Source organism: Mirounga leonina, unplaced genomic scaffold (assembly GCF_011800145.1).
Source record: "Mirounga leonina isolate KUSES-001 unplaced genomic scaffold, KU_Mleo_1.0 Mir_129, whole genome shotgun sequence".
Classification (NCBI taxonomy): Eukaryota; Metazoa; Chordata; class Mammalia; order Carnivora; family Phocidae; genus Mirounga; species Mirounga leonina.
In genome coordinates this window covers 76058625-76081525 of record NW_023270323.1, presented here as the reverse complement: position 1 = coordinate 76081525, position 22901 = coordinate 76058625, and the positions used below count along the sequence as shown (strand labels likewise).

The window sequence follows — 22901 nt, the reverse complement described above, 5'->3', positions numbered from 1 at the left end:
TCGGGGAAGGCATTCAGAGCAGTGGGGAACAGCACGGGAACAAAGCTTCAGATAATCTTCGTGTTTTTGCCGCGTGCTGACGTTTCCAAAAATGCTGACCCGATTTCCTGACACTGCATTCATCGTCTTGGTTTTGAACATCTTCTGTAGAATAGCCTCTAATTTATTGGATCCATTTGGAGGTTTGTTTTCTGCTTTCATATTCTGCTCCCAGATTTCATTCCAGTTTCTCTGATGTTAAGTTGAGACCCGAGTCCTTATTTCTAAAATTTATTATCTAACATAAACACTCTCTGCCCAACTGCAGGAGCAATTTACACCCAGGAGATGGAAGAGTCCCTTGAAAGGATAAATTGGATTCTCTTGTATCTCACTTTTATATCATCATGAAGCCATAAATTTTCAAAATGCTGGCCTATAACAGAATGGAGACCTAACTCTGTGCCTGGAAATAACGAAGTTACTCCTGAAATTGTACTGGAATTTCCACCCTAAATGACATTTCTGCATGTCTTCCATTTTTTTCCACCTGAGGATTTCTTTCTAGTTGCTGTGACCCCAGAACCACAGTAATGAAGAGGTACTGCTGTGGTCCCTCTTGGACCTGATGAGAACCAGCAGGTTACTCTTGGCACAGTGGTGGCAGGGAAGGATCGGGAAGATATTTAGACCTATAAAAATAGGTCTTATAATTTTTATACTAGGCTTACTGGTCACTATTGTTTTATTATGGATCTCACCAAAGGCTTGGAGGGTGCTAGGCAGGCACTGTGCCAGGAGTTCAACACGGATCATTTATTCCATATCCACATAAGCCCATTTTGAAGGTGACAAAACTGAGGCATGATGAGATGAACTCTTCTGAGCTCTCACAGCTAGCACAAGTGGGTCGCATCAGGACTCCAAACTGGGCAGTCCAATCTAATGCTCATGTCTGATAGACGTGACACAGAATAGAGCTGAGTCCAAGTGCAAAGTGCCAAAATTTAGTATGATATTAAAGTAATTTCTATAGCTCTGAATTTTTATCGAATGTATCTGCTTTCCTTCCAAGTTACTCTCTCTCCCCTATTATGTAGTTTTCAACAAAGAACTGCAAAAACATATATATACATATGAAACATAAGATAATTTAAATCAGCATTAATAATACACTAATACCTATAGAAAAAAGTTACACTGTATTTTTAACTATACATATGATTATTAATGTATACATAAATAAAACATTGGTGTGTTAAAAAATAAAACTAACAAAAAATAAAATCCATGTTTGAGAAACACCTTCCCTTTAGGGAGAAAGTTATTTACATTTTGATTTTCTTGATTAAAAAGGATGAGGTGCTCATTACGGAAAATTTCAAAATGGAGAAAAGAAAAAGAAGGAAAGGGATTTGTGTGGAATCTCCCTTCGATGCCAGCACATGGAGAAATCTCCTTCGAGTCTTTTCTGCTCAATAAGAAGACATTTGTTTACAAGGTCATGCAATTTTATAAGCTATAATTTTCTCTCAAGATCATAACAATAACTGCTTTTAACAGTGCAGAGTTTTCATAGGAAGCGTTATACGTATGGGTGTAACATAGTCTCAAGTCTCTGAAAAGGAGGTATACAAGTTTACAAAGCCAATTTCTTTGCTTTGGGTTATTTCAGGATTATCGGTCATCATAAGCTGTGCTGTACTAAATATCCACACACTTGGAGCCTCTTATGCAGACCAGAGTGGAGCCTTACCATAAACTCCAAGAAGTGAAATCAGTGGGTCAAATTGTATGAATATTCACAAAGTACTTGATTCTTAATCCCAAGTATCTTTCCAAAAGGGTTGCAACAGTTTCTGCCACCAGCAAATAAGATTCAGACTGCCCAGAGAACATTTTTCTAGAGCGCTTTGTTTTAGGAAATGCCCGTTTCCTCCCAAAAGCAAAGCCCAGCCTAGATACCATCATCAATGACCCAAAAGCCTGGCTGATCCTTAGAGACAAATTTTATCCTGGCTCCTCTGTGTTCTGCACTGCTTTGAACATGCTCTCACCAAGCACTTCCCACATTGGTTGAGATGGTCATTATATGTCCGTCTCCCTAACCCAACTGTGAGTCAGGTGGCAGGCATACAGTAGGTGCTCAGTGCATACTTATGAAGCATTTGGGTTTTGAAGAAAGGGACCATGTACTTATGTATCAGGGTTTCTTTTTTTTTTTTTTTAACTTTACTTATTCATTTTTAGAGGGAGAGAGAGAGTGAGGGGAGGGGCAGAGGGGAGGGAGAAGGACAAGCAGACTCTGCACTGAGCGTGGAGCCCGACACGGGGCTGGAGCCCACAACCCTGAGATCACTACCTGAGCTGAAACCAAGAGTAAGACGCTCAACCCTTCAACCACTCAACCGACCGAGCCACCCAGGTGCCCCTATATCCGGGCTTCTGTTGTGCTGTCTGGTACACAGTAAGTGCCAATTAAATGCTTACTAACTCAATGAATGTAAGCCTGAGATTTGATTTACTTCAGAGCCTGCCAGGACAGAAAGAACTCACTAGCAGGACACATCCTTTCAATGCCTTGGGCCTCAATCCCTCATTTAAGGCATAAACATTTATAAATACCTACTGTGTGCCAGGACCTATAATGGGTAATTAGGGAAGACATAATTCTGAAAGCATCTTCTGGAGCAGGTGTCCTGTACACAATAAAGAACCAGAGAAAAGTCCTCATTGAAGTATGAACAGAACTCATATCGATGCCCAAAAGAGAAACCACCCAAGGAAGTGGGAAGTCTTCATTCAGGAGCAGCCTTGGAGCTGAATGTGATTGCAGTAGGTTACACTGCACCCCCTGAAAGATATGTCCAAGTTCTAAGTCTGGTATCTGCGAATGTGACCTTATTCAGCAATAGAGTCTTTGAAGATGTAAGTACATTAAGTAACTCGAGATGCGATCACCCTGGGTTTAAGGTGAGCCCCACATCATTCAATCCCCCAGGAGTCCTGTGGACAGAGATCACTCCTCTTGTTAATAGAGAAGCAAACTCAAATCAGAGCGGTAATGGACTTGCCCAAGGTCCTCTGCACTGGGAACACAACATGAGAACTCTCAACACCAGCCTACACAGCAGTGAGTGGTGGGCCACGCCTCTGCCTACACATGGGGTGCCCTTGACCCCTCACCCTACTGTCAGGAACAGAGTCTGGGTTTCTCTCCCTCACACTCTCATTCCCTGTGTCCCACCACTTGGAGAGTTTAGGTCAGAGGTTTGGTTAGTTTGTTCACAAATTCCACTGTTCATCAGATGAGACCCAAACTGGGAGCCAGGGAGGGCAGGCTACTTACTGCCCTTCCCCAAATAAAGCCACCAAAGCCACTGGTTAGGAAAATCGTGGCTCTTCCCTTCTTTTACCTACATTGCCATTACATGAGTGACAAGCTCCCATTGCCAAAGACATGAGATAAGCAGCCCAGCCGTATTTCGACACTTGGCACCGTCTCTACTCCTACCGCTTAGACAAATTTGATTTCCCAATTAGCTGGGATTGGCCAATGAAAATCATCATCCCAGCCTCATTCTGCAAGCAATTTCCTGGGAAAGGCACATAGGCAATTTCCCCAAATTATCAGGAGTTAAAACCGTTCATCTTTACAGGATTCAGGAAGCATAAATATAAGAGAGTGAGTCTATTTACCCACAAAAAATTGTTTTAAACTATAAACACACAAGCATTCCAAGCAAGGGGCACAAATTCTATCTCCATCAGTTCATACAACTCAAACTGGAAACTGGTGTTGTCCCCACCCACAGGAAAATAAGCAACTCGTCAGGGAATGCCAAGAACTTCAAGGAGGGAGGAGGTTGAATATTGTCACTTAAAATATAGTTCTATTTGCATGTGCAAGCAAAAGCCTAGGGATTTTGCTTTTCTATGAGAGTTAGTCACATGATTTTTTCCTTCATGAAAGCTTGGGTAGTGGACAGATTCTATGTGTAAATATGAGTAGGGGACTAGGCTCCCATGGTTCACCAGTACAGACAGAGCGAGGGCTGGTGACTCGGGGTGACCACCTACTGTTTGCTCCTGGGTAGTTACTTTTCTCCACGAGACCCCGTGGTCTCACCTGTAAAATGGGGCCCATAATGGGACCCACTTCAGCTGACTGTTGGGATCAGGTGAAGTCACACCTGCAAAGCACTTAAAACAGAGCCAGGCACGTGCAAAGCGCTCGGCAAATGTTGATGGTCATCGTGGGTGTAGCATCCTACAAGCACGCTGATTTTTGTTTTGTAACTTCCAATTACATGTTCCAAATATGGGGACTACCTACTACATTTTAATGCTAACTGCAGGTACACATGAACAAGGCTCAGTTCCAAGCCCTGCCCTAGAAAGGACTCCTGTTCTCATCTTATTCCCACCCAAAGACACAAAATGTCAAAAATCTCATTGGTACGTGCCTTTTTACATGTGAACATTTCAAAATGAAACTGTCCGTGGCAAATACAAATAGTGAACTAGAAGAGGAAGTCTGGAGCACATGCTTCAATCAGTGAAAATGCTCACAATAATGCGGGAACTGTCATTTATTGTTCACACACATTCCTTTGAATCTTTGGAACTTTGTAACACACATATTGTTTATTAAAAAATAAGATCTGGGGCTCCTGGTGGCTCAGTCAGTTAAGTTTCTGCCTTCAGCTCAGGTGGTGATCCCAGGGTCCTGGGATCCAGCCCCGCATTTGGCCCCGCTTCACCTTCTCCCTCTGCAGCTCCCCCTGCTTGTGCCCTCTTTCTCTCTCTCTCTCTGTCCAATAAATAAATAAAATCTTAAAAAAAAATAAAAAATAAGATCTGGATTTAACCCCATACTCCAGAGCAAAAAAATAAAATAAACAAATAAATAAAAAATAAAAAAAGGATTCACTTCTTTATTTTCTCAGGGTATTCAATAAAGTGATGAAAAATGATAAACTTTGTACAAATCAGAGTTTGTATACCTTTAGATAATCTGTAGCAAAAGGGTTGCTTGCTGCATAGATAAGGCTAGTCTAAGTAAAGAAAGTTAAGATTGCTAGTGTTAAACCAGCAGGATTAAACTATTATTGGTCCTAAAGATAAAAAGGTTTTTCCCAAAGTAAAAAGGTTACAAAAAAAAAAAAATTAATCCTGACAAAAATTTGACAGTAAGCAGCTGTTTTGTCAGGGTTGAGTATGTTCACAGCCCACAACTCCAAGGCCAAGCTGGGAGGTTTCTCCTGTACCTGATGGGACTCCTGCCTCCAAAGGAGGGACAACTGGGACACGAAGCTTTGAGACTGTGCATTAATTTACATGTGAGGCAAAATCAGGGCCAGAAGCACAGGAAAGTACAGAACATGTCAGAGCGCTTCCCAAGGGGGTCAAAGACACCACCCGGCGGGGTTCAGGCATTTTCAAAGCAAAATCTGATAGTAGTAACCCCACTGGTGAAAATTTTCTCCAAAAGAAGCTTGAAAATGCTGCCCCAAACCCACTCTGATTGGCATTTAGATCAATGCTCAGTTCAAAACAGTGAATAAATGGCTGCCCTTTATAGGCTCATATTTATGCGACTGAACTGTATCTAAAAATGCAAGAGGGCTCCTTGTGGCCTGGCCTCCCCTGAGCCGCGAGCTTCCCTCAAATCAACTCATTTTCCCCGAATAGATGAACATTATGCAACAGCATCTGCCACAGACCGAGGAGACTCCAAGAAGCCATTATTGTTCATTTCCCCTTTTCTTGATGAAAGGTAAAGTATGATCTTATGTATCAAAAGAATCATGACTACATAATGGAGTGGAATGAAAGATGCCAAGACATTTTTCACATCAAACATGAGATTTCAAAGGAACTTCATGTCTGTGGCACACGACTTTGGGCCCCGGCAGAGACTTTTTTTTTAAATTTAATTTAATTTTATTATGTTATATTAGTCACCATACAATACTTTTTTTTTTTTTTAAGATTTATTTATTTTAGAGAGAGAGCAATGAGCACAGAGCCTGACACAGGGCTCAATCTCATGACCTGAGACCATGACCTGAGACCATGACCCGAGCTGAAACCAGGAGTCAGATGCTTAACCGACTACATCACCCAGGCGCCCCCTTGAGTGTGGCTACTTTGAAAAAAGCAACATTCCTTTGTATGAAATATGGCATCGGGAGTTCTGACACATAAGGAGTGGGAGATTTATAAATTCATTTGTTGAATTAACAAAACATGTTGCACAGCATTATCATATATCCTTATGCACAGTGTGTAAGACACATAATTTCAAGTCTGAACACACAAACACATTGAAAAAGGGATTTATTGAAGTATATGGGAGGGAAAAAAGCTGACTCAAATCTCTGCCAAGTCTACCATTTTAGAAGTAGTGAGACAATCCCATTTAGCGGATTTTTAAAAAATTTTAAATTGTTGGCTAGCTTATTTTCTCTAGATCCAGAATCTGAGGACAGATGACCTCACATCGAGTGACTCAAAAACATTTGCTGAAGTAAAAAAGTGGTTCCAACCATCACGCTCTCCTGGGACATTTCCATTGTCTGCCCGGTCTATCCCTGGCTCATCCATCTCACCCGTGTCCACATGACTCAGTGTCTGGGGGAAATTAGGCAAGTTGGTCATCTATTGCACACTAGTGCAGAAATGGCTGTGATAATTCATGAATGACATTCGTACAACAGATTGGGAAAGAACTTGCTCCTTTAAGCACCTTCAAAAAAGCCCAGCTGGCCCACAGAGCTCTGGCATGGGGTGACCTTCCTCAACAAATATCCCACAGTGCTTGCAAACACAGAATCCAGAGCCAGAACAGCTGTGTGCGAAGCCTGGTGAGTGAGTGAGTGAATGAACAACGGGCCCTCAGTGAACACTCTCTGCATTGCACCAAACAACCCCTTTTCCACTATATACTACTACTATCCCAACTACAACTTCTTCTTCCTTCTTGTTCTTATTCATTGTGTTGTGTTTGTTATTTGTATTAAAATTATGCATGGATATAATTCAAAGGATCAATACTTCTGCAAGTTTTGTTATAATACAGCAACAACCCCTATCACTTTCTCCCCATCTCTCCCTCTCCATCCATCCCGTTCAGGTGACAATTTTGGTATGTTTAGCACCTTCTCTCTCAATGACAGAGCTAACTTTTGCATTTCAGGCTCCCTCCGTCAGCCTCCCACTGCGGAAGATGAGGCTGTAGCCGTCTTTCCTCCCCAAAACCCCCAGGAGATATGCTCATCCTCGCATTCTGCCATTCCCCAATGGAGTGTTATATTTTTGGTTAGACTGACTTCCAGGGCTGCCATGATGATGATTATGCCATACAGAGCTGGTTCATGTCGTGAGCTGTACTACACATGGATGACATCCTGCACAACACTTCCATTCCCTGGAGTTAATAACTGTTATTTTTTGCTGAACTTTTTTTCTAAACTTCTCATTCAACTTCAGATTCTTCACCAGCTAAAGAACTTCCTGTCAAGGCACCCAGATGCATCAAGAATGCCATCAGCCCACGCTTCCTGAAGAAGTCTGTCCCAGGGTCTTCTGATGCACGCAGACAGCACTGGTCAGGGCCTACACCGTAGGCAGAGCCGACAACCTCGAACCTCCCTTCATCACCATCCTGGAGATTCCCTATGCCTCTCGCCTCTGCCAGAGCCCCACCTCCATCTTCCATCTCTTCCTTCTTCATGACTTAGTCCTTCATTTTTACGGAGTCCACTTCTTTCCTGATAGTTACTTGAGAAAAGGTGAACATGAGGCATGTTTTTTTGGAGACCTTGAACTTGTGAAAACGTGCACCCTCACTTGACTGACTAGCACATCTCCACTGCCTTCTAGCGCCTGACAAACCCCAAACAATCTGATTCCTCAGCCTTTATGGCCTGCTGCTCTTCTGTGGAAGCTTATGGGATCTAGTTTGTTTTGACAGGTATCTGTTTCTGGTCTCTGCATTGTATCTCTAGTAAGCCCTTCAATCTGGAAATTCATGTGTTTCAGGTCCTGGAGACATTCTGTAATTAATTCATTGATGATTTCTCCCGCTAAGTTTTCTCTCTTCTGATGCTTGGATTACAGGATTGGTTCTGGCATTTTCTTATATCTTCTCTCATATTTTCTTCGTCTTTCTGTTTTACTATATGAGGGATGTCAACTTTGTCTTCTAATACATCTTCTGAGTTTTTCATTTCTACTGTCATATTTTTAACTTATAAGAGCTCTGATGTTTGTTCTCTGAATTTTAAATAAACATGGTGTTCCTCATTTTATAATCACAAAAATCTCTTTATACTGATCATAGTTGTTTGGATATTTTTTCTCCTTGCATAGTGTCTGTTTACTGCAAGATTTTTTTCCCCTCATTTCCATTTGATTGTTTGAATCTCACTGTTTCTGCCGGAAGATTTCCTGGGATGTCTGATAACCCTTGGTTGTCAGTAAACTAGTTGGCAGCTTCCAGCAAGTGAATGGGGCTTGTTGGCTGAGAACTACATGCTAAGGGGTGGTGGGGAAGCTATGATGTCACAGTCTCTTGCCCTTGGCTCATCCCCACTGAAGTCACATCCTCACTGAAATCACAGTGTCCTGCCTGGAGGAAGGCCTGAATGCACCACTCTCAGAGTTCAGCTGGAATGGGGAGAGGCTGTGTATTTTAGCATCTGGCTGGTATACTATTTTCAGTACAGCACCCCAACTCAAGTAGGCTTGCTGTCCTTCAGCGCAGACACTCGCTATTGTACTATCTCTAGGGAGCAAACCTTAGTGTTCTGCTTGGGTGAAGTTACTCAGATGATTATTCAGCCATCGAGTTATTCACAGTGAGCAAGCAGCTCTGGGGTCCTCAGGACTTCTTAAAAGGCTTTCAAACAATTCACCTTACTTCAGCCTCTTTTTTACCTACCGTCTTCCCTCCAAAGATGCTGATTACTACCAATTCCTGCACCATTAGGGGATTCTTTGGCGTCCATCAGCGCAGCGCTCGCCCCAGTGACAGCCTGGAATTTATGTTCTTGGACACTAATCATTCACCGCTCTCCCTCTTCTTTCAGAACCCCCCTCCCCAATGTTTCTCTAGTCTCCTTTTTAGTCTTCCCCATCCTTGGGAGTTTGTCATTTTTCATATATGCTTGTTGTCGTTTTACTGGGGTTTACTCCTGCATGCATGTGTGTGCGCCTAATCTACCATCTTTACCTAGAAAGTCAAGACTTTCTTTACTACGTCTTCCGAAATGGTCTAAGTTAGAAGAAGAGCTGCTAGGCATAGTGCGAGACCACAGGTGAACAAATCTGGAGCCACTCACGCTAGCCCCCTCCTCTAGCTAGCTGGGAAGAGCAAGAAGAATTTGTTCGTGATACCATAGCTTTCCAAAGTCTCTCCCCGGCCTCCTGCCTCTGCAGACAGACTCACTTTGCCTGCCTGGTTGGAGTGCAGGGCTGTGCACGGCGGGGAGAAGCAAAGGCCCGGAAGGAGAGGCAGAAATTCAGAGCTTATAACCAAAGCCCAGGGCCAGCACTGAAGCTTCCCAAGAGAGAGAGCTCTTCCACGAGGCACAGAACTAATTTCAAAGTATGGAAAGGAAGAGAGTAGATTCCCTCACCCTCCCAACTAATGCCACATGACCTTTCTAACCTGAGAATGGAGGGACAGAACATTGCAGCCTCCCAAAGTCAGGCTGGAAGAGAGACGCCAAGGTCAGCCGCCAGCCACGTCTCCCCGCAGTGGGGTGTTCCCCCTCTGACACAGGTGACAAGGGAGCGGGCTGTCTGCTGAGAACGGAGGGGAGGCAATGCGTTGTTCTGCCATTCCTCAGCTCTGTGTGCTGCCACTTCTAACGATGTCAGCAAGAGAATGCCCTGTGCCTCGGCGGACTGCTCCCACCACGCGCTGCCGCCCAGTGGGCCTCCGTCCCCAGGCACCCCTCCAGCAGCCCAGTCACCTGTGGATGATATGGAACTTCTGCAGGTACTCCAGGGCCAGCGCCAGCTCACAAATGTACAGCTTCACTGCCCCCTCGGTGAAGTGGACGTTCTGCTGCAGGTGGTAGCGCAGGTCCCCGCCCAGGAGCAGGTCCACCACCATGAACATGTCCTCCTCGTCCTGGAAGGAGTACCTGCGGGCGCAGAGGGACAGAGGAGGTGAGAGATGGAGACACTCCAACATCCTCAAGGCCGATGCCCCCATTCTACAGAAGAGCAACCTGAGGCTCAGAGAGATGCACCTGGACCACTGAAGTCACAGGGCACCATCAACCGGCTCTGGCCAGCGAATGGTATTTTAACCAATACCAGACACCAAAATATGACTTTGTTTTTATTTTTTAAATTTTTTGAAGTTTTTATTTAAATTCCAGTTGGTTAACATACAGCGTAATATTAGTTTCAAGTGTACAATATGGCAACTCAACACTTGCATACATCTGGTGCTCATCACAAGTGCTCTCCTTAACCCCCATCATCTATTCCATCCATCTCCCCACCCACCTCCCCTCTGTAACCTTCAGTTTGTTCTCTGGAGTTAAGAGTCTGTTTCTTGATTTATCTCTCCTTTTCCCCTCCTTTGCTCATTTGTTTTGTTTCTTATATTCCACATATGAGTGAAATCATATGGTATTTGTCTTTCTCTGCCTGAATTATTTTGCTTAGCATAATACCCTCTAGCTCCACTCATGTTGTTGCAAATGCCAAACTTTCATTCTTTTTGATGGCTGAGTACTATTCCCTCGTATATATCACTTTGTCTTTAGTAACTGCTTTAATGGGGTGTTTTCAGGACTTGTAGTAGGTAGCCTCCAAAGCTGCATCCCCTGCCCCAACATTCCTCGGTTCCCTCACCCCACGTGCCACTCCCCACGTGGAGCTTGGTTCTGCATCCCTTGAATGCAGTGATGCTCTGGCAAGTCCACACCCAGGCCTCAAGAGAACTGGAAGTTTCTACTTAAACTGCCTCCCAGGACCCAGCCAGACCCAAGCCCCATGGAGAGGCCATGAAAAGGAAAACAAAGGAACTGCAGTCAACAGCCCTGGCTGAGCCACCAGGAACAACCAGCAACAACTGGCCGCCACAGTAGCAAGCCGACTCGGGTACTGGGAGCCACTGTAGCTCCAGCTGACATCACGCAGAGCAGAAAACTGCCCAGCCAAGCCCAGTCAACACACAGAATGCAAGATAATGAAACAGCTGTGTTTTAAGCCACGGAGGTTGGGAGGGATTTTTTTTTTTTTTCTTTTCAGTCATAGAGAACTGACGCAGTACTTAGTTCGTTTTTACAAAAATGCATTTAGGCTTCCTAAGGACTGAAGAGCCAACATATGAACCTCAGAATGGTGTTACACAATCGTAAAGTAGAATCTCAGCATTGCAAAATGTCAAGCAGGCTGAGCTAAACACACACAGAGAGGGGCCCTGTCCTAGGTGCTGGCTCCAGCCCGGGCAGAAGCCTGAACTTCGTGTTTTCATGGGCAAAAGACTCTGCTTTCTGACCTTAGCTACTTGACACAGTGTTTCTGTCATTTGGAGCCAAAAGAGTCATCTGATACATCTTTCCACATATTTGCTACTAGGGGACAGGGTTCAGATGCTCAGAAAGGAACCACAGGAATCAGCTATAAATACCTCCTACAGATGCCCAATTTGTATTCTAATACTTGAAAGACTATTGAAACATTACATTAATAACCAGTGAGTTCTGCACCCTCATTCACAGCTAGACTGTCAAAGGGTATCTCATTCAATATTCCGCCAGAACTCTTTGGAGGAGCAACATGAATTTTCAGGAGAGAAACTTGCAGACCAGAATGAATTCTAAAAAGGAAATCCAAAATGCAAAGAGAACAATAATTTAAGCAATAAGTCATGTTGTGGCTTTCTCTTGCTGCAGATCCATTTTTTTTTTTTGCCCTGGGCCATGCACTCTACATCCCCAAGGAGACTCAATGCTGTTATCAGAGAACAGAGAATGACCTTTCATCTATCTCTGCAGTTTTGCGCTATTCCAAAGCTTTGTGCCATTGTTCCTTTTGCCTCTTCTTGGACTGGAATTATAAGTATGTTCTCATGATAATGCTGCACATTGTCATGGAAATGATGAAGACCACAAGTGAGAAATCTATATTCTATCATCATAATGCCAGCCCACGGAGAAATCTGGGTAATTAGGCTCTCCTTCCAACATCAAAGACATTGAGGAGTTTGGAAGGTATCAGTCCCGGCCTGGACATCAAAACGGACCAGCACAAAGAACCCAATGTCTGGTTTAAGACATTTTTTGTTGTTGTTTTTTTTACTAATTTCCAATCTTTTTCCAAAAAGCTTTAAAAGTTATTTGCAAAATACATATAACTTAATAAAATTAAGAATAAGTATGCCATAGATTAGGTCAAAGAATAAAGAGGGAATTCAAGAAAATGTAAGCAGGCAAAAATACTCCAATTCATGCTCAAAGAGCTTGCCTGAAATAGGCCATAAATGCAAACTTAACCTTCCTGGTAACCAGAATAAAGTGAGAAACATGATCAGCTTTATGATTCAGGGTCAATGTGGAAAAAAAAACCCAATTGTTTAGGAAAAGCATGATTATTCCTGGTACTGAAGCCAGAAGGAAATTTCTCCCATTAGCTTCTTACAAAGATGGCATTTTGTAATTTGGCAAACAATGATCTACAAAAAATAGCTCTACACAGAGTAACATGTTTAACAGGGATTTTTTTTTTTTTTTTGGTATCATGTTCTTCAATATACACTGAAGACATCAAAGTCCAAGCCTGTAAAAGCAATGCTATGTGGGGGAAAGGAAAGTGGTCTGGTGTCCTGCCCACGGATGAGCTTTCTTCATGAAAAGATAAATGGAGAGGACGCACGTGAATGCCGTCACAGATCATGTCACCAATGTGAGTTCACCCACAAATACTCAGTAGGCTTCGACCACATATCTGCCCCATGCCAGAAGCTAGGATTCCGTGGAAGAGGTCGCCCTAGATGGTTCACCTGAGTTTGGGACAATCAAAAGGGGGCTGGAGTTTGATGTCATGTACCATGACCAGTACCCTAGATAATCCACTCCTGCGGATCGATTTTTCGCCCTGGACGTGGACCTTACATTCCCAAGGAGCTCGATATTGTCACCAGTTCACTTACAACATCCCCTATTCCCACCTCTCTGCTCTTGTCCACCCTTCCCTTCTCAGTGTGGATCATGCTTCTCAATCAGGGGCAACGCTGCTCCCCTGGGGACATTTAACAATGTCAGGAGACACTTTTGGTTGTCACAACTGGGAGAGATGCTACTGGCATCTAGAGGCCAAGGATGGTGCTCAGCCTCTTCCAAGGCACAGGACGGCCCCCACACAAAGAGAGACCTGGCCCCAAATGTCCACAGTGCTGGTTTAGATTCATGCTCTTGCTCTTAGAAGCCCCCCCTAACTCTGGAAGACTGAGTTGGGTAACACTTTTTTTGGTCCCTGGTACCCTTCAATATAATAGTGTTGATAAGATGCCTACTTTCGAGGTAGGTATTCGTAGGAGGCGTCTTCGACAGATCTGGACCCTGAGACTCATCGAGATTAAAGAACATTTCCCAGGCTATGATAGAGCTGGGAGTTGAACCAAGATAACCCATTTCCAGAAGCAAGATTCCCTTTCTGAGGCTCTGGCAGCACTTTCCTCATGGCACAGGGATCCTTTCTCTCCTGGTCTTTTCTCCCCACCAGCCAGCCATCTCTCTGTGCACAGGGACCAGGCTTTTTGGGCACTGTTTCCCTGAATTTAGCACATTGCCCAGAGCACCTCACACTCAGGAATGAATGGGTCACAAAGTACCCACAGCCTGTGAGGCATGCTAGTCCGTTACTCCCTCTACAGGAGGGTGGGATGAGGGGGAAGGCAGAGCGGAAGGAGAGGGGGGGCGGTGGAGGAGTGACAGGATGCAAAGCTCTATGGGCACTGGGCTCTGCATTTGTTGATCTCATTGCTTACAGGAGCCTCCTTTTCGTCTGGCCTCCTCTCCTTGCAGAGACCAGGACTCTCACTGGTCTGAGAGTGACTCTCCCAGCCTCCCTCCATAGCCTCACTCATGCAGAAGTGACCTGTCTGATGAGCTGTTTGGAAGGAGATGCCAGTGTGCTTAGTTCAGCCCCTTCTGGGTTCCCACCAGGCTTCTGGATCTGCCCATAGAGGGCTTGTACTCAGTCCACTCCCTGCCATGGCCAGGGGCCTGGCCAGTGGAGAGGAGACTTGCAGGTGAGCCTATATCCTTAGGGTGATTCCATTTCAAAGCTGAAGTGTTAGCAAGCCCTTTGAGTGCAGAACTAAAGCCAAGTTCTTCAATCAACTTTGTCTGCAACGAAGCTGATACTTTCACCCCCACGTGTCTGAGTCCCATGGCGTCTCTTGAGTGGTCCCAAACTCAGGTGGGAAGGAGGGGTGCTATCCACAGACCTCCCATCATCCCTCAGCACTTATCCCATTTAACCATGCAAGGTGGGCATTATGCCTCTCATTTTTCCAATGGAGGAAACCAAGGCCAAGAGAGGCTGACTGGTGCCCAGGCCAGGTGAGGCCCCTTCTTCAATAACACATCTTGTCCTCTAGAACCAGCCTCAGGAGGCTTGCACACTAAAAGCCAGCCATGTTAAGCATGTGTGAGAAGACACATGAGCACATATGAGAGAGGTCCTGTGTCCAGGGGGAAATGTGAGTCAGAACACCTGGTCTCCCCCTCTTACTTCATATCGCCTTGCTCACACCTGGTGCCAGGAAGCTGCCAGCCAACCACGTATTGTCAGTGGCAGGGGAGGCATGAGAAGAAAAGGGCATTTCATGCAGGAAATCGTAAACCCTTATTAGTGAGCCAGCAGCATGGCACCACTCAGCCATTTGAAACAAACGCCTTTCTCCACTTTTCTTCCCTGGGCAAAAGGAGCCAAGCCAGAAGATGCCCTGTGGGTTAGTCCTCTGGGAGCCCCGGCAGCCGGGACAAGCCACGTGTCTCCAACATTCACCTCCTGTGTCCTTATTGTGTGGCACCTGCCGGGACAAGGAGCTGAGCATCTCTCAGACCATTTCCTGTGCAATCCAATCTCCAAGGGGGAGCAGATAGAGAGGAGGGCTCACCGACCACGCTCACTGCCAGTGATTCTCCGAGATTGAACATGCAGCAACAGAACAGCTAAAAATACCCTCTTAGGCTCAGAAATCCAATAATGGGATGCTGGGGCCTTCCGTCAGCTCATATTGTACAAATAACAAGGAGGTTATCAAACCTGAATTGTGCTTGATACGTAGAAGTCTTTAATAACATTCACAATAATAACCTTTAAAAAAAAAATTTGAATGAGCCGCAGAAGTGCTCAAGCCATTCATACATCCTGGCCCTCATTGTTCTCCACATCAGGCTGATTCTGTCCTTGTCACCTTCCCAGAGTCAGTGTTGCTGGCTGGCTTCCATGTGCCTCCTGCAGGCCAAGTGGCAGCAAGGGGACACTCTCAAACACCATCCGTCTCCCCAGGCCCAGGGAGTTTGGGGCAGGAGCACTCGGAGGACCAGGCAAAGGTGAAATGCAAGCTCAAGCAAGCTCAGCTATGCAGCAGGCCTTTGCAGACCGTAAAGTGTGTCTATCTTTGTAAATGCAGAGCACTGTCCTTGTGGCTTAATGGTTTTATTTAATTTGTATCCTGCATGCTTCTAAAGGTTTTGCAGTGGTTAACAAAGTAAGACTGATGGAAAAGACAGGAAAAATGTGGAATAATGGAGTAGTACATGTACCATTCACCTGGACAAACTGTGCACGTGGAATGGCAGCTCTGACTGGCCCAGTGCAAGCAAGCAATGGGCAGAGCAGGATGGACAACCCAGCCCTCACTGTGTGGACGTATGAGATGAAGCCAAACCTCCCCCCTTGGGCTGAATTCCAAAAGAAATGTATAACTTGCATTTTTTTGCCATTTCTTTTTAAATTAAATAAATTTTTAAAATTAATTTTACTATGTTATGTTAGTCACCATACATCATTAATTTTTTCATGATTCATTGTTTTCGTACAACTTGCATTTTTTTTTTAAGATTTTATTTATTTATTTGACAGAGAGAGACACAAGCAGGGGAGGGGAGAGGGAGAAGCAGTCTTCCCGCGGAGCAGGGAGCCCAATGTGGGGCTCGATCCCAGGACCTGATCATGACTTGATCATGACCTGAGCCGAAGGCAGACGCTTAACGACTGAGCCACCCAGGCGCCCTAACTTGCATGTTTTAAAAAAAGGGGCATTGGGTAGAAGAATGGGAAGTGAATAATGGTAATTCACACTATGGAGGGCTTCCCCGTATGCATCTGCATTCATGAGAAATATCGGTCTGTAGTTCTCTCTTATTGTACTACCCTTATCTGCTTTTGGTGTCAGAGTAATTCACGTTCCATAAAATGAACTGGGAAGCATTTACTTCTCTTCTGTTCTCTGAGAGACTGTATAAAAAATTGGTGTTAATTCCTTAAATATTTGATAGAATTCTCCAGGGAAACCATCTGGGCATGGAATTTTGTTTTCAGGAGATTTTAAATTTTGAATTCCATTTATTAAGTTAGAGGATTATTTGGGTTAATTTTTTTTTCTTGGTTCAGTTTTGATAGTTTGTAGGTTTGAGGAATTGGTCCATTTCTTCTAAGTTGTCAAATTTATGAGTTTAAAATTGTTCATAGTACTCACTTATTATCCTTTTAATGGCTGCAGGATCTGAGTGATAGCCTCTGTTTTATTTCTGATATTTATGACTTGTGTCTTCTCTCAGCTTCTGTTTGTCAGTTTTGCCCGAGGCTTATCAAACTTTTTAATTTTTTTTTTTTGAAGAATCAGCTGACTGTTTCATTGATTTTTTTTCTATTGCTCTCCCATTTTCAATTCTATTGATTCTACTCTTGATTATTTCCTTCTTTCTTCTTGCTTTGGGTTTATTTTTCTCTTTAATTTTAGTTTTTTGAGATCAAAACTAGATTATTAATTTGAGACCTTTCCCCTTTTCTAGTGCAAGCACTTTGAGCTATCAATGCCATCATCACCGCATTAGCTGAATTCCACAAATTTTGATATGTTGTTTTCCTTTTCATTCACGTATTTATCTTTATTTCTTTTGAGGCTTTTTCTTTGACCCAAGAATTATTAGAAATTTGTGCTTACTCTCGGGGCGCCTGGGTGGCTCAGTTGGTTAAGCGACTGCCTTCGGCTCAGGTCATGATCCTGGAGTCCCGGGATCGAGTCCCGCATTGGGCTCCCTGCTCGGCGGGGAGTCTGCTTCTCCCGCTCCCCCCTCTTGTGCTCTCTCACTCTCTCTCTCTCAAATAAATAAATAAAATCTTTAAAAAAAAAAAGAAAGAAATTTGTGCTTACTCTCTAAGTATTTGGAGATTTTCTTGTTGTCCTGTTATTTATTTCTACTTTGTTTCTGTTATGAGCAAAGGACATGCTTTGTCATGATTTCATTTTTTAAAATTTGCTGAGGTTTGTTTTGAGGCCCAGGAATTGGTATATCTATATGAATGTTCCATGGCATTTGGAAAACAAGTACATCTTGCTGTTACTGGGTGAAATGATCTATACATGTCAGGTATTATTGATTGATCGTGTTTCAGTTCTTATATCTTCACTGACTTTCTAACTATTAGCTCTATCAGTGGCAGCTAGGAATGACTGTCGAAGTCCCCAATGATAATTGTGGATTTTTTTGTCTCTCCTTCCAGCTCTATCAATTTGTGTTTCATGTATTTGGAAGCTGTGATGTTTGACTCGTTTATACCTCATTATTATTCAAACCATTTTTAATATATCATTCTATATCATATTACCGTGTATACATTGTTTTTGCTTTTTCCTTGTTATAAGTAATGCTGCAATGAGGTTCTCAATATATTTCTTCTTGTGCTTACATGTGCAAGGTAATTTATTAAACAAATATTCACTGAGCACCAACTGTATGTCAGGCACTGATCTAGGTGCTTTGGATAATGTACATAAAGAACAGAAACCATGTTCCTGTTCTCCACGGGATTGCCCAAAGTGAACTAAGCAACTAGCACAGTAGGTAGAACACGGGAGACTTTAAGCATGCTAATTATAAGAATGAGTGAATAATGCCCAGTGCTCATCACAGCACGTGCCCTCCTTAATACCCATCACCTTGTTACCCCATCCCCCCACCACCCTCCCCTCTGAAACCCTCAATTTTTCCCCAGTAACTGAACATAATAAAAAAATAAAAAATAAAAAAGATTTTTCTCATGTTAAAAAAAATAAAAAATAAAAATTCCAAATAAAAAAAGAATGAGTGAATAATGAATAAAGCTCGCATTCTAATAGCAAACATACTGACTGATTCACACGCACATGTACCACATGCTTACTCTTACAATCCTTATAATAACTCCATAGTAGTACACAGTTATGCCCATTTCACTAAGGAGCAAACAGTCACCAAAAAAATTAGCTTACTGAAAGGCAGGCTCTTGACTTATTTTGTAAAAGGAGGGTCATTTTAACCTGTGGCAAGTGGAAGGTCTTCTCAGCAAATGGTTCTATATCGATTGGAATTGGATATCCTTATGGAGAAAAATTAATTCTAACAAACACCACACATCATATACAAGTATCAATTTCAACTGGATTACAGATCTAAAGGTGCAATGTGAAACACTGAAACTTTTAGAAAAAAAGCCCAGATCTTCATGACTTCAGGGGAGACAAAAATTTCTAAACAGGATATTAAAAGCACTAATCAGGGTGTCTGGGTGGCTCAGTCGGTTAAGTGTCTGCCTTTGGCTCAGGTCATGATCTGAGGGTCCTGGGATTGAGTCCCACATCAGGCTCCTTGCTCAGCGGGGAGCCTGCTTCTGCCTCTCCCTCTGTCAAATAAATAAAATATTTAAAAAAATAAAAAATAAAAGCACTAATCATAAGAATGCATTGGGGGTTGGGGGGATGGGTTAGCCCGGTGATGGGTATTAAGGAGGGCACGTGTTGAATGGAGCAGTGGGTGTTATACGCAAACAATGAATCATGGAACACTACATCAAAAACTAATGATGTAATGTATGGTAATTAACATAACATAATAAAATTAAATTAAATAAAAAAAAGAATGCATTGGTAAATTGGACTTGATTAAAATTGAGAACTTCAGTTCTCAAAAAACACACAGAGAACCACAATGAGATACCACCTCACACCAGTCAGAATGGCTAAAGTTAACAAGTCAGGAAATGACAGATGTTGGTGAGGATGCAGAGAAAGGGGAACCCTCCTACACTGTTGAGAGTGCAAGCTGGTGCAGCCACTCTGTAAAACATGGAGGTTCCTCAAAAAGTTGAAAATAGAGCTGCCCTCTGACCCAGCAATTGCACTACTAGGTATTTACCCAAAGGATACAAACGTTGTGATCTGAAGGGGTACATGCACCCCAGTGTTTATAGCAGCAATGTCCACAATAACCCAACTATGGAAAGAGCCCAGATGCCCATCAACAGATGAATGGATAAAGAAGATGTGGGATATATATATATATATACAATGGAATATTATGCAAAAATGAAATCTTGCCATTTGCAACAACGTGAATGGAACTAGAGAGTATTATGCTAAGCAAAATAAGTTATTCAGAGAAAGACAATTATCATATGATCTCACTGATATGTGGAATTTGAGAAACATGGCAGAGGATCATAGGGGAAGAGGAAAAAATGAAACAAGATGAAACCAGAGAGGGAGACAAACCATAAGAGACTCTTAATCTCAGGAAACAAACTGAGGGTTGCTGGAGTGGAGGAGGGTGGGAGGGATGGGTGACTGGGTGATGGACACTGGGGAGGGTATGTGTTGTGGGAGTGCTGTGTATTGTGTAAGACTGATGAATCACAGACCTTTATCCCTGAAACAAATAATACATTATGTGTTAACAATAATAAAAAAGAAACATTAAAATAAATAAATAAATAAAAATGCCTTTGTTTTCCAGACAAAAATACGGAAAAAAGACCACACAGAGAATACAAGTGGGGCAAGATTTTCACAATTTGGGGATATGTTTAAAACATACACAATTCTTTGTAATATTTTTGCAGTTTCTCTAACTTTGAAACTAAATCAAAATAAAAGTTACCAAAATACACACACACACACACACACACACAGGGGATTGTTTCCATTTAAAATATTGTTAACCTCAAGGTAACCAATAAGAAAATAACTAAAAAATATAGTAAAAGAAATGACAATAAAATTTTTAAAAAATATACTAGAAAATATTTGTATTACATAGAGGACAGCAGGGATGGAGGAATGAGGGGAAAAATCATAAGACATAGAGAAAAAATAGCCAAGTGGCACATGCAAATACTATCTTATCAGTAATTACATTAATGTAAATAGACTAAATAATGCAGTTGAAGGCAGAGATTAGGGACACCTGGGTGGCTCAGTCAGTGAAGCATCTGCCTTCAGCTCAGGTCATGATCCCAGGGTCCTGGGATCGAGCCCCGCGTTGGGCTCCCTGCTCCGCGGGAAGCCTGCTTCTCCCTCTCCCACTCCCCCTGCTTGTGTTCCCTCTCTCTCTCTGTCAAATAAATAAAATATTTTTTAAAAGGGCAGAGATTGGTGCATTGGATTTTTAAAAATGATCCAACTGTATGCTGTTTACGAGAGACACACTTTAAATTCAAAGAAATAATTAAGCCTCAAGTAAAATAATAGGAAAAGATTTAGCATCCAAATAGTAACCAAAAGAGATCTGTAGTGACTATATGATTATCAGACAAAATAGACTTCCAGAGAAAAATTGTTACCAGATACAAAAATATATATATTTTATAATGATAAAAAGGTTACTCATTCAAGAAGATACAGCAATTATAGATAACTCTGTACCTAAAAGCAGAGTCCGAAAACAAAGCAAAAACTGACAGGACTGAAGATAGAAATTACCAAACTAACAGTCACAGTTGGAAACTACAATACTGCAGTTTCAACAGTGGGTAGAAAAAGTAGGAAAAAGATAAAGAAATAGAAGACTTGAACTGCATTACATCCCAAAGAACAAAGACAAAAGCCCCACTACCATCAATAGAACACCCCAATCAATAATAGACAAATATACATCCTTCTGAGTACACATGAATCATTCTCCAGGATAGACCATGTGTTAGACCATAAAACAAGTCTCACTAAACTTAAAATGACTGAAATTATATAGTATGTTCCATCATGACAAGAAAACTTTGAAAATTCACAAATTTGTGGTAATTAAACAACATAATCCTGAACAGCCAGTGGATCAATGAAGAAATCACAATGAAAATTATTTTTAAATTTATAAACAATATTTTGAGATGAGTGGAAACAAAACTGCAACATAAAAAGTGGGATGCAGCTCAAGCACTGTTTAGTTATAAACATCTATGTTAAAAAAGAAGAAAAATCTCAAAGCTTCTACTTTAAGAAAATTGAACAAGAAAAGCAAAATAAACTCCAAACCAGCAGAAGGAAATAATAGAGATTAGAGCAGAATTTAATGAAATAGGAGATAGAAAAACAGTAAAGAAAAACAGCAGAACCAAGAGTTGGTTCTTCCAGAGAGCTAGAAAATTGCAAACCTTATCTAGAATGAGGAGGGAAAGAAAAAGAGACAAAGTATTAAATTAGGAATGACAGAAGAAACATCACTACCAATTTATGGAAATAAAAAGATTATAAGAGAATAGTAATAAAGCATTTTATGTCAACAAATCAGATAACCTAGACGAAATGGACAAATTCACAGAAATATGTAAACTACAAAAACTTATTAAAAAAAATAGAAAATCTGAACAGAGTTTTAATGAGTGAAGAAATTAAATTAGCAATAGTAATAATGACTGCCCACAAAAAGTTCAGACTCATATGGCTTCACTGTGAATTTTACCAAACATTTAAAGAACAATTAACAACAATCCTCTGCTGGGGCACCTGGATGGCTCAGTCAGTTAAGCGTTGGACTCTTGATTTTGGCTCAGTACATGATCTCAGTGTTGTGAGATTGAGCCTTGAGTCTAGCACTGGGCATAGAGCCTGCTTAAGATTCTCTCTCTCCTTCTGCTCCTCCCCTGCTCTCTCTCAAAAAAACCAAAAAACCAAAAACCAAAACAAACAACAACAAAAAAACCAACCCACAATAATCCTGTGCAAATTCTTTTTTTTTTTTTTAAGATTTTATTTATGTGACAGAGAGAGACAGAGTGAGAGAGGGAACACAAGCAGAGGGAGGGGGAGAGGGAGAAGCAGGCTTCCCACCAAGCAGGGAGCCCGATGCGGGGCTCGATCCCAGGACCCTGGGATCATGACCTGAGCCAAAGGCAGACGCTTAACGACTGAGCCACTCAGGCACCCCCAATCCTTTGCAAATTCTTTAAAAAAAATAGAAGAATTATTATCTTTTTAATCCTTTTGTTTCTGCTATGGGCACAGATTAATCCTACTCGTAGGAGGCATGTTTTATCCTGATATCAAACTCAGACAAAGACATCACAAGAAAGGAAAACTATAGACAGATCTCCTTTATAGACACAAAGATCCTCACGATACTGTGATGAGAATTTAGCAACATATAAAACAATTATACATCATGACCAAGTATGATTTATGATATAAATGCAAGGTTTTCATACACAAAAATCAGTGTAAGATACCACGTTAATAGAATATGATCATCTCAATATCTACAGAAGAATTTGATAAAATTCAATACTCTTTCATGATAAAAAATAGTCAACAAACTAGGAAGACAATGGAGGTCCCTCAATCTGATAATGGGCATCTACAAAAAAGAAAGAAAGAAAGAAAGAAAGAAAGAAAGAAAGAAAGAAAGAAA

At 42.1% G+C, this 22901-nt stretch overlaps 1 protein-coding gene across 2 annotated transcripts in view; it reads right to left on the bottom strand.

Annotated features, from left to right (window-relative positions):
• Window positions 1-22901, bottom strand: part of STK32B (serine/threonine kinase 32B) — a 380744-nt gene that overhangs the window by 111371 nt on the left and 246472 nt on the right. For both annotated transcript variants that reach the window (XM_035005327.1, XM_035005328.1), the window contains exon 4: window positions 9963-10136. In XM_035005327.1, the coding sequence (XP_034861218.1) occupies window positions 9963-10136 (174 nt within the window). The remainder of the gene's footprint in view (window positions 1-9962; window positions 10137-22901) is intronic.